The following is a 13,230-nucleotide window of genomic DNA, read 5'->3' as shown; positions in this document are numbered from 1 at the left end:
TGTAACTAATGCTCCATTTATCTGCAGTGGGATCATCCATTTGTCCACTTTTACTGCATTGACTTTATGTTCAGCATTGTCCATTTCTGAGGGCTGCACATTTTCTGTATCCTTTTTGATATTGTCACATGACACCATTGCTACAAAAAATGTCTCACTTAAATCAGTGTCCTCAATTACATTAACTCGTTGCCCTTTCTTAGTTTTTACTTTTGAAAAGCATTGTTTGGCAAAGTGATTCTTTCCATTACACTTTGTGCACATTTTTCCAAATGCTGGGCATTGTCTTAACTGGTGTTTGTAACCACAGCGTTTACAATTAAAAATTTCATCCTCCGATTGCTTTTCATTTCTGTTCTGCTCACGTTGCTTCCCCTTGTAGGACACAGCACCGACAGCAGCATTATCACTCATTACAATCGCATCATTATTGATTTCACTGAAAGTCTTCACGTGCTTTTGAGCTAGCTCGCTGGCTAGGCATATTTTCACCGCATTTTCCAAATTTAGTTCGGTTTCTCTCAACAGACGTTCCCTGACTTTTTTATCATGAATACCAAACACAATCTGGTCACGAATCGTGGATGCTTTGAGCTCCGAGAAATTACATGTCTGTGTTTTCAGTTTCAGATCACTTATAAAGCTATCAAAAGTCTCATTTTGCTGCTGTGTCTGAGAACAGAAGATGTATCTTTCATAGGTCTCATTCTTTTTGGGAGAGCAATGTGCATCAAATTTTTTTAGCACATCTTGTAATTTTTCTCTGTTCTCCTCTGGATTAAATACAAATGTATTAAATGCCTCTATCACCTGTGGGCCTGCAACCGTAAGCAGCAACGCTATCTTCCTTGCGTCTGGCTTCGTACCGAATCCGATGGCTGCAATGTAGAGTTCGAATTGTTGTTTAAGAGTCTGCCAATTGTAGTCGATGTTTCCTGTGAGTTTCAAACGCTCTGGTGGCTTCAAATTCTCCATGTCGCTTTTCACAATTTTCAGCAGATCTTCACCATCCTGGTACCATCTTATGTTCATTAATAAATAGACATTCTTATTATGAACACAGCTAGCTTTTGTTAGACACTTTTATTGAGCACATGTGGACTAGGTACAGTATCTGTCGAGGCTTCCATCTTGACTGCTGCCTTGTGGGTAGCCTAGTGCCTCATGGGTAATGTAGTCTTAATATACATACAGCTGGGTAGTGTTGTCTTATACATACAGCTACATACAGCTCTACACAGCTCTACGGCTCCACCTAGTGTCCACTATAGAATGACATGTTATTGATCATTACAGAGGCCATGATCTTAAAGACTGTTTTAACAGAAGCCCAGAAAAAGGGGCATACAAAATGGCCACCATAGCATGTGACCAGCTTATTGGGATACTTTAAAATGGTTCCTGCGAATCCTCAGACAGATTTGTGGATTCAACCTACAGCAGGTTCTGGAAGCTGTTTCTGAGAGAACGAAACCAGACCCATACGTATGCATATGGATTAGATGCAGATCCAGTCAAGATCGGCCTGGAGACAGAGGCCATCAAAATGTTGACCCAGAAAAAAGGGGACAATTTCATATTCATGAGAACAGCACCCAGGACTAGATAATGAAATCAGCAGGTCATTAAAAACAATGGAGGTAATTCCATTAGCGGCCGTTTAAGACATTTTAAAATATGATAACCACCCCACTGTGCTCCAAACAAAGACTAACCTGATTTTGGGCAGGAGACGGAAGCTTCTGGAAGAAAGGTATATCTGGAAGACTTTTCGGCAGTTGGGGCAAGCTTGCAGCTTGAGCTCAAATGGAAGACACACTCAGAAGAAGAAGCAGGCACTCGCAGGAGGAAGAACAAAGCCAACATTGAGAAGGCCGTCTCGAAGCCGGCGTCCCGCCCCGGACAAACACATCGGGAGATCATCGACCATCCCCAGGCTTTTGCCGGAACGAGAGGCCATCGACCCTACTTGGGAGAAGAGACAAAAAAATAAAAACCCCAAGAGGAGAAACCTTCCAGCCACCCCGGCTCGGGAGAAGAGAGAAAAGGAAACTGAAGAAGCGATGGGAGCCAGCCCAAGGCTCCTCTAACCAGGGTCGAGCCGATGATCCTCGACCCCGCCGACATCCAGGCCTGCTGGTGTCCAGCCGCCCCCGACCCCCACCTCAGGAGAGAGGTGTGGTGCAGCTCGCAGGGGCTCCACGATCCACGTGGAGACGAAACGCCTGAAAGGACCAAACGCAGACTCGATTTCAAAACCGTGCACTTCCTACTGGGATTGGTGAGCATGTTTCTGGCCCTTCACAATCAGATCTAGATAGGTTTAATAAGGGGGTGGATTTAAGGGTACAATTAACATGAGTTGTTGTCCCTCGATGTTCCGTGTGTTTCCTTATTTCATGATGATCTTTGTAGAGTATAAGATGCCTGTATTTGCCTTAGTTAGTACTGTGTTGTTATGATTTGTTTTGTGTTTTTCCCTCCCATGTACTCTCTTATCTGCTTGCATTTGATTTGATATTTTTCCTTATGCAATAAAATTTCATTTTGTTTCATCAAACTTGGTCTACAAGAGTTTTCTCTACATTGTAGGTCCTGCCCCTAAGTCCAGAGTATAGAATCTAAGGGGCGAGTGGGTCGAACCACTCAAGGTTTTACTGTGCAAGAGAGAGAGGCCTCTAGAGAGAGAAACCTCAGGGAAATCTCTCGAGGATAACCCCTTACACTGCCTGATCTTAAGCAAGGACAAAAGACCAGCTTATTCGTTTTACAGTTCCTGTCTTATCAGGGTTCTACATTCCTAAACAAGGATAGGAGACAAACTTATTTTCCACTCATTTTAATTCTAAGAAGTTATAGTTACTTCTAACTTTTAATTCTAAGAAGCCATTTTTGTCCCCTTACAATCCCCCCTTATGGCCCTTGGCTATATGCCCAAGCCAGGCCATTTCCCTATTACTTTCTCGTGAGTGAGCCCCAGGTTTGTCCCTCCGTTTGGGTAGCTACTTCCCAAACTGCAGGATCTACCTGTGGACTTTCCCATCGAGGTTATATAAGATAAGTCCTTTCTGACGGACTTTTTAAATTTGCCTTATCCAGTTTTTTTACTTATTGCTCTCGCTGTGGCTTGACTCTTATTCCTGCTACATTTTTGACAGGATAACAACAACAAGATCAACAATACAATGCCTTGTATGACAACCAATACACGTGATATTATGCTTATCCAGGGGTGTATTTGCACATTGAGTCCAGCATTCCAAAATTTAGTATATCAAGGCCGACTAGCCAACATTTCTTCAGTGTCCTTTTGTAGCTTATCTATTTCTTTCATCAAAATCACATACTTTTGTCTCTGCTTCTGAATGTCATGCTCCAGTTGGGTCTGTTCTTCGTTCAGTTCGAGTATCGGTTTTCCTTGTGGCCTTATTGCCTTTGTATACCCTTCTTGGATAGTGTCAGTCACTGTCCCATTAATAGTTTCTTCTTTTAGTTCAGGGTATATGATATACCCATTTATGTGTGTCTCTTCTTGTGGGGTAAACCAGAAGTCAGTATTTGTGATGGCACAGGAGGTGGTCCCTCCCTTATTCGTAACTGTCATATTAGGTGCCTTGGTGCTCACACACCATTCTCCATTCCCCCGCGGGGCGGTGCCTTGGTGCTCACACACCATTCTCCATTCCCCCGCGGGGCGGTGCCATGGTGCTCACACACCATTCTCCATTCCCCCGGTGGGTGGTGGTGCCTTGGTGCTCACACACCATTCTCCATTCCCCCGCAGGGTGGTGGTGCCTTGGTGCTCACACACCATTCTCCATTCCCCCGTGGGGCGGCGGGTGCTCACACCCCAATCTCCATTCCCCCGTGGGGCGGTGCCTTGGAGCTCACACACCATTCTCCATTCCCCCGTGGGGTGGCGGTGCCATGGTGCTCACACACCATTCTCCATTCCCCCGTGGGGTGGCGGTGCCATGGTGCTCACACACCATTCTCCATTCCCCGCAGGGCGGTGCCTTGGTGCTCACACACCATTCTCCATTCCCCCGCGGGGCGGTGGGTGCTCACACACCATTCTCCATTCCCCCGCGGGGCGGCGGGTGCTCACACACCATTCTCCATTCCCCCGCGGGGCGGCGGGTGCTCACACACCATTCTCCATTCCCCCGCGGGGTGGCGGGTGCTCACACACCATTCTCCATTCCCCCATAGGGCGGCGGGTGCTCACACCCCATTCTCCATTCCCCCGTGGGGCAGTGCCTTGGAGCTCACACACCATTCTCCATTCCCCCGTGGGGTGGCGGTGCCATGGTGCTCACACACCATTCTCCATTCCCCCGTGGGGTGGCGGTGCCATGGTGCTCACACACCATTCTCCATTCCCCGCAGGGCGGTGCCTTGGTGCTCACACACCATTCTCCATTCCCCCGCGGGGCGGTGGGTGCTCACACACCATTCTCCATTCCCCCGCGGGGCGGCGGGTGCTCGCACACCATTCTCCATTCCCCCGCGGGGCGGCGGGTGCTCACACACCATTCTCCATTCCCCCGCGGGGCGGCGGGTGCTCACACACCATTCTCCATTCCCTCGTGGGGCGGCAGGTGCTCACACACCATTCTCCATTCCCCTGTGGGGCGGCAGTGCCTTGGGGCTCACACACCATTCTCCATTCCCCCGCGGGGCGGCGGGTGCTCACACACCATTCTCCATTCCCTCGTGGGGCGGCAGGTGCTCACACACCATTCTCCATTCCCTCGTGGGGCGGCAGGTGCTCGCACACCATTCTCCATTCCCCCGCGGGGCGGCGGGTGCTCACACACCATTCTCCATTCCCCCGCAGGGCGGCGGGTGCTCACACACCATTCTCCATTCCCCCGTGGGGCGGTGCCTTGGTGCTCACACACCATTCTCCATTCCCCCGTGGGGCAGTGCCTTGGTGCTCACACACCATTCTCCATTCCCCCGTGGGGTGGTGCCTTGGTGCTCACACACCATTCTCCATTCCCCCATGGGGCAGTGCCTTGGTGCTCACACACCATTCTCCATTCCCCCGTGGGGCAGTGCCTTGGTGCTCACACACCATTCTCCATTCCCCCGTGGGGCGGTGCCTTGGTGCTCACACACCATTCTCCATTCCCCCATGGGGCAGTGCCTTGGTGCTCACACACCATTCTCCATTCCCCCGTGGGGCGGCAGTGCCTTGGTGCTCACACGCCATTCTCCATTCCCGCGTGGGGCGGCGGGTGCTCACACACCATTCTCCATTCCCCCGTGGGGCGGCGGGTGCTCACACACCATTCTCCATTCCCCCGTGGGGGGGGCGGTGCTTTGGTGCTCATACACCATTCTCCATTCCCCCGTGGGGCGGCGGGTGCTCACACACCATTCTCCATTCCCTCGTGGGGCGGTGCCTTGGTGCTCACACACCATTCTCCATTCCCCCGTGGGGCGGCGGGTGCTCACACACCATTCTCCATTCCCCCGCGGGGCGGTGCCTTGGTGCTCACACACCATTCTCCATTCCCCCGTGGGGCGGCGGGTGCTCACACACCATTCTCCATTCCCCCGTGGGGCGGCGGGTGCTCACACACCATTCTCCATTCCCCCGTGGGGCGGCGGGTGCTCACACACCATTCTCCATTCCCCCGTGGGGCGGCGGGTGCTCACAGACCATTCTCCATTCCCCCGCGGGGCGGTGCCTTGGTGATCACACACCATTCTCCATTCCCTCGTGGGGTGGCGGTGCCATGGTGCTCACACACCATTCTCCATTCCCCCGTGGGGTGGCGGTGCCATGGTGCTCACACACCATTCTCCATTCCCCCGTGGGTGGGTGCCTTGGTGCTCACACACCATTCTCCATTCCCCTGCGGGGCGGCGGGTGCTCACACACCATTCTCCATTCCCCCGCGGGGCGGCGGGTGCTCACACACCATTCTCCATTCCCTCGTGGGGCGGCGGGTGCTCACACACCATTCTCCATTCCCCCGCAGGGCGGCGGGTGCTCACACACCATTCTCCATTCCCCCGCGGGGCGGTGGTGCCTTGGTGCTCACACACCATTCTCCATTCCCCCGCGGGGCGGCGGTGCCTTGGTGCTCACACACCATTCTCCATTCCCCCATGGGGCCGCGGTGCTTTGGTGCTCACACACCATTCTCCATTCCCCCATGGGGCGGCAGTACCTTGGTGCTCACACACCATTCTCCATTCCCTCGCGGGGCGGCGGTGCCTTGGTGCTCACACACCATTCTCCATTCCCCCATGGGGCCGCGGTGCTTTGGTGCTCACACACCATTCTCCATTCCCCCATGGGGCGGCGGTGCCTTGGTGCTCACACACCATTCTCCATTCCCCCATGGGGCGGCAGTACCTTGGTGCTCACACACCATTCTCCATTCCCTCGCGGTGCGGTGGTTGTTCCGGAATCCCGTGTCTTTGGCGTGATACTCAATGTGCACCCTTCCGTTCGGCCATAACCACAGTCATCCTTGGTCATTCTTGGTGGATCTCGGCATAAAACAACTTGGTTATTTCTATAACAATCATCTATGTTAATACCCCTCGTACTGTTGTTTTCTTTAATCACATGTCTGGACAAGTCTTGGTAGCACAAGTGAGTTTGGTTCCTTATCTCCCCTATATTGTTTGTTTGATATAAGGCATCTCCTTTTGTTACATCATACTGCGGTATTGATAGTACAAATCCTATTATATTTAAATGTCCGGTTATGCATCTAGCTTTTGGTATCCACGCATGACTATTCCTCCGTACCTCACACGTATGAGTCATGTTTTTATCTAAGGTCCAATTGGTAAATACATCATTCGGTATCCAATCCGACACTTCTCCATTTTGGAGTTGCTCTAGGTTATGTTGTACTTCACTAAGTATCCATGCTCCGTACCCTGCGCAAACTATTTCCGACTGTAGTCATCGGCTCATGTCTTCTCCTGCTTTGTTTATCAAATTTATAGTTCTGGCGTGGTCCCGCAATGTGTGGGCCACTTGTAGCAATTCTTCCTCTGTACCATCACCTAGCTGCGCCTGCAGACTTTGGTTATCCCCTTCCCTACCCAACAATTCTTGTAAGATTCGGATTAGGGCATCAACTCGATCGTCTATGGTGTGCAGGTCTATAGTGTTCACTGTCACAACCCCTGCCGCGTATCCCATGCCTGCCGTTTCTAGTATTCCTCTTTCCTCTCTGTTCCCTTTTCTACCTGTCTTCCTTTTCACATTAAATGTCATGGTTCTTGATTCAGGGCCTTCAAGAGCTCGTAGGGTCAAGTTATTGTACAGGTTTATTGTTTCCTTTCCACAAAAACTGGGAATAGTTATATCCGTTAGGTTTGGGAGCGTCATAATTATTCATTGACGTACCCCAAAGTGTATTTTATCCTTGGTTTTCTTTATTACCAATCCCCCTTTTGCTCCAGATTTCATATTTGGGCATATTGGTGGTGCTGGGGCTGTGGTGGTCGGGACCGTTGTGGGGAATGAAGTGGTAGGCTGTTTAGTAGTAGTGGGGTCATTGCGGGGGACAATCTTCCAACACCAATCATTTGAGTCTGGGCATTGGGAGCTTTGGGAGATTGGGCAGATTCCCCATTCATCCTCCCTTTGTTGGGGGTAACCGGAGAATTGAATGTAATCTAGCTCGCATCTTACTTGCACCCCTTTATCCGGCACACATGAGAATATCTCATCATTAATTTTCTTGAAGCATATGGTGCCCACCTCTTTCCATCTCACTACCATTCCTCTTATATCAACATTGTAGTGTCCGTGTGTAGATAAAGACACTGAAGACAGGAGTTAGTTCATAGGTATTTACTAAGCAAGTCTGGGGGGGGTTTCTAAAGGATATACACAATACACAGGCTTATATAGCCCAAGTGGCAATTACCGGCATTACGCACACCTGGGGCTCTTAAAGGCACATACACCACAATTCCTCCCCTTCTAGCTAACTAGTACATCATATTTTAAGTAATTATTAATTACATGTTATATGCAAAATAATATACATTGCTGTATTAATTAATTATAAGTTAGTCTCTCAGGAGGCTTCCTGACTCGGTCCGGATAACGCCTCGGGGGTGTAGTAGTTTCTGGTGGTGTAGTAGGTTCTTCTGGCAAGGCTGATTCGGCTTGAAGGCCAGTGTCGGGTTCATCGGGCTCCAGTATCACCGGATCGGAGGTAGATATGGGTATCTCTACTTCATCGTTAGATGTATAGAGTGGTGGTGTAGGTTGTCCCTTTTCGGATGACTTGATGATTTGGTCAGCATGGCGCCTTATTATGCTGTCTCCGATGTCCACGGTATACATCAGTGGTCCTAATCGTGTGCAGATAGTTCCAGGCTGCCATTTCTCAGTACGGTAGTCCCGGGCCAAAACGGTTGGCCTATCTGGAAGGCCCTAGTTGGCCTTTCATTCATGCCCTTCGGATGTTGGGCTTGACCAAATCCAGCCGGCATCTTAGGTTTCTATTGTAGAACATCATGGCGGGAGTTTGGTTAGTAACCATATGCGTTGCATTCCTATATGCAAATAAGAAGTTATCCACCTTGTGCTGAAGTTTTATGTCTTCATTACCCATGGCCTTGATGGCCTTCTTGAAGGTCTGGACAAACCTTTCAGCCAATCCATTGGTGGCGGGATGGTATGGGGCGGACATGTAGTGCTTTACCCCATTGTTCTTTAAGAACATTCTGAATTCTTCGGACACAAATTGCGGTCCATTATCAGAACATATCTGCTCCGGCAGCCCATTCCTGGCAAATATGGTCCTTAATACTGTGATGTTTTTTTCCGTGGTGGTGGAGGACATCTTTATTACCTCCGGCCACTTGGAGTGTGCATCAACTGCGATTAAGAACATTGACTCCATAAATGGACCAGCAAAGTCGATGTGCACCCTTTGCCAGGGAGATGAGGGCCACTCCCATGGATGTAGAGGGGCCTGTGGCGGAGCATTTTGGACCTTCTGGCATCCTAGGCAGCTCTTGGTCATTTCTTCGATGTCTCCATCAATACCTGGCCACCATACAAACGCCCTAGCTAGGTTCTTCATTTTCACTCCACCCAGATGCCCCTCGTGAAGCTCCTTTAGCACTTTATCCTGGAGTTTGGGTGGAATCACCACTCTGGATCCACACATCAAGGTTCCTCGGCACACTGACCGCTGTTCTCTTCTTTGCGAGAATGCTGGCAACAGTGGTTCGCCATGTGCTGGCCATCCCTTCACTGTTAAATCATAGACCCGCGAGAGAGTAGGGTCATTTCTTGTCTCACTTTCAATAGCAGAATTTGTCACCGGTAGACATTCCACTATGGTAGAGTGGAATATCTCTACTGGGTCTACTGTAGGTGCCTCTTCTATCGTTGGCAACGGTAGGCGTGATAAACCGTCAGCATTCCCATGCTGTTTTGACACTTTGTATTCAATGTTGTATTGGTGTGCCCCTAGAAAAAGGGACCACCTCTGTAGTCTTTGTGCCGTCATAATGGGGACACCTTTTTTAGGGTTGAATATGGAGATGAGGGGTTGATGGTCAGTCAGCAAGGTAAATTTTTGTCCGTGTAGGTAATGGTTGAATTTCTTCACTCCCCATACCAGGCTGAGTGCTTCCCTGTCTATCTGGGCATAGTTACGCTCAGCTGAGTTCAATGAGCGTGACGCAAAAGCTATCGGCCGTTCCGAGCCATCAGGGAATCTATGGGACAATACCGCTCCTATGCCGTAAGGGGATGCATCGCACGCCAGTCTGATTGGTAGTGATGGGTTGTAATGAGCCAAAATTTTCTCGGATGTGATTAAGTCTTTACATTTATGGAAGGCACGTTTACAGTCTTCGTTCCATTTCCAAATCACTCCTGTCTGTAGAAGATCATTAAGAGGGTGTAGAATAGTTGATAAGTTCGGTAAAAATTTATGATAGTAATTTATTAATCCCAGGAATGACCTTAATTGTGAAACATTTTCAGGTGCTGGGGCTTTTATAACTGCTTCAATTTTTTCAGGTGACTTATGCAACCCTTCCTTATTAATTATGTGGCCACAATATGATATCTGATTTTGGAAAAATTCGCACTTGGGGCGATTTGCTCGTAGGCCCCATTCTTTCAGCCTAGTGAGCACCTGTTCCAAATTGGCAAGGTGCTCGTTGTCGTTTTCTCCTGTTATAAGGATGTCGTCTAGGTAGCATTGAGTCCCCGGAATCCCTTGCAGGACTTGCTCCATAGCTCTTTGCCAGATAGCTGGAGCTGATGCTATTCCAAAAACCAGTCGATTGTACTGGTACAGGCCTTTGTGTGTGTTTATTGTGAGATACTTTTTAGAGGTCTCCTCAACCTCCATCTGTAGATATGCCTGTGCCAAGTCAATTTTTGTGAAACGTTTCCCTCCGGATAGTGAGGCGAAAATATCTTCTATCCTCGGAAGAGGATACTGTACCGTGTGAAGGACCGGGTTTACAGTCACCTTAAAGTCCCCACAGATGCGAATTTTTTTCTGTTCCTCAGAGTTATTTTTCAATGTTTTTTTCATGACTGGAACGATGGGTGTTGCCCATTCGCTCCAATCTATTTTGGATAATACGCCTGCCTTTTCCAAATTCTTCAGCTCTGCCTCGACTGCCGGACGTATTGCGTATGGCACCGGTCTTGCCTTAAAAATTTTTGGAATTGCTGTATCTTCCACTTTTATTGAGGCGGTGATGCCTTTCAAGGTTCCTAGTTTCTCTTGAAACACTTCTTTGGCGTTGGCCAAGATGTCTTTTAATCGTTCAGGTATGATGTCATCATTGTTTTTTTCCTTACTGGTCACCGTCAGTGCCTGAATGGAGTGCCAGTCTAAACGTATCTTCCTTATCCATTCACGTCCCAACAACGGTGGGCCACCATCTTGTAGAATGTATAAATACAACTTTTGTATTTCTTTGCCGTTGTATACCACAGGCACCCTTATTTTTCCTTTGGGGTAGACTTTCTGCCCCGTATATGTTTTTAAGATAATGGATGTGTCTTTTAGAGGTATATGCGAAAATAGCCTCTCGTAATCTCATCGATTTATTACGGTTAGAGCTGATCCTGTATCTAGCTCCATTTTAACTGGGGACCCTGCTATTGTGAGGGTAACCCAAATGGTTTGGTAATCCTCTTTGGCAAGTACATTATGTAATTTGAGACAGCTTAGTCTCTTGTTTCCGGAGTCGCTATCGCTATTCTGGTCTTCGGAGCTATTGTCCGTCATTATTTGTACCTTCCTGTACTTTTCTTTATTGATTTTTTGTTTTCTGTCAGTGGATTTATTTTGTCCAGATTGGCATACCCGTGCAGTGTGTCCAATCTTACCACATTGCCTGCATGCTTTGCCCTTGAACCAGCAGTCCCTCTGGTTATGGGTGGATCTGCCGCAGCGATAACATCTTCCGAACTCCTGTGTCATTTTATGGGTGCCGAAGTCCTGTGTCTCTTGTTGTATCTCTGCAGCTCCTTTTGCTGCTGCTTCGTATGATACAGCCATACTGAAAGCTTTGTCCAATGTTAAATCTTTTTCAGAAAGCAGTCTTTTTTGTGTTCCTTCACTTAAGAGACCGCAAACAAATTTGTCTCGAAGATAATCCGATAGTCCTGCTCCGAATTGGCAGTACTTTGATAGCTTTCTTAATTCGGTTAGGTAATCAGCGTTACTTTCATTCTTGTGTTGATTTCTCTTGAAGAACTTGAATCGTTCCGCTATCAGCAGCGGTGTTGGGTTTAAATGTTCCTGCAGGGTATCAACAATTTCTTTAAAAGTCTTGTCCTTTGGTTTGGCTGGAGTGATTAAATTTCGTAACAGCCCGTATGTCTTCGCGCCCATTAAGTTCAGAAGTACTGAAGCTTTTTTTTCATCTGTTATTCCATTTGCAGTGCAATAAACCTCTACTCTTTCCACGTATGTGGTCCAATCTTCTATTTCGCCATCAAAAGCCTCAATATTACCAGATTTAGGCATTTCAGAAAAGATATGGCGCTTCCCGCGCTTTTTTTTTTTTTTCTTCTCTCTCTGTAGCAACGATATGGCGCTTCCCGCGCTTTCCCGCCGCTGCTACCGATAACCACGCTGTTTTACTGTGGTTTCCATTTATTCACTGTTGGAGACTCGTTCCCGACAGAGGTCTAAACGCTGACCTGCTTGCCGCGCCGGACGTCTCTCGAGTGCACCCTCCCAGTCCGTTATTACTTGCCTCCGATTTCGCTGCCTGTCTCAGCTGTAGAGCCCGCCGCTGGAGCTCCAGCCTGACGCCCAGGAAGGATTAGCGCAGTACCTGTCACCAGCTTGGCCAGCTGGTGAAACCACAGTTTCTCTTACTTCCTTGAGTCTTCTGGACGCTGGAGGAATCGATGTCCTTGAGGTGCTGCCGAATTGCAGGTAAGCCCGTTTCCACTTCGTCGCCACTGTAGTGTCCGTGTGTAGATAAAGACACTGAAGACAGGAGTTAGTTCATAGGTATTTACTAAGCAAGTCTGGGGGGGGTTTCTAAAGGATATACACAATACACAGGCTTATATAGCCCAAGTGGCAATTACCGGCATTACACACACCTGGGGCTCTTAAAGGCACATACACCACAATTGCTCTTAAAGGCACATACACCACAAACATCTCCTTGGTGCCAGCCAGGTCTATCATTGAATACGCTGATACCTGTTAGTCCAATACTACAATTTAAGTTTGTGTTTGTTCCGATTGTCATTGTTAATGTCCCTTGCTCCTGATCACAGCTAACGTCACTTGAGTTTTTGTAATATAAGCTTTGTTGGTTCTTTTGGCCGGCCTGCACAGCTTCTCCCATGGCTCCCCCTATAAGGGATAAGGTCCTGTAAAACATAATATTTCCTGTTCGTCACTGGTTAATTAGGATTCATGCCTTTTCAACTGGGTCCAGTGTTTCCATTTGCTGGTGCCCCTTATATCTATGCATCCGCTCGTGTCACTTACCATTATTACCTGATGTGGGCCGGTCCATTTTGTCGAGAACCCGGGTTTCTCTAGGTTTATCTTTACCATTACCTGACTGCCTACCTGGGGTATTTGGACTTTCTGTTCCTTGATGTCATTCTCTAAGTCTTTAATTACTTGCTGATCCCTAGCCTGTGCTTTCAGGTCATGTAATTGCTTACAGAGTTCCATCACAAACCTCCGTATTCTATCTTTATATGGTCCTACGTCCTTACTT

General features: G+C 48.4%; 1 protein-coding gene across 1 annotated transcript; it reads right to left on the bottom strand.

Moving 5' to 3' along the window:
* Positions 1-3,143: 3,143 nt before the first annotated feature.
* Positions 3,144-13,020, bottom strand: LOC147112750 (uncharacterized). Its single transcript, XM_085998215.1, is given in 4 exon segments — positions 3,144-3,266; positions 3,269-3,613; positions 6,374-6,510; positions 12,993-13,020. Coding segments are annotated over 4 exon segments (633 nt in total).
* Positions 13,021-13,230: the final 210 nt, after the last annotated feature.

The sequence above is a fragment of the Somniosus microcephalus genome, chromosome 9, assembly GCF_052327205.1.
Source record: "Somniosus microcephalus isolate GS21.2 chromosome 9, FLI_Smic_1.0, whole genome shotgun sequence".
NCBI lineage: Eukaryota > Metazoa > Chordata > Chondrichthyes > Squaliformes > Somniosidae > Somniosus > Somniosus microcephalus.
Note: the sequence above shows the minus strand (reverse complement) of the source record. Positions and strands in the feature narration are given on the sequence as shown.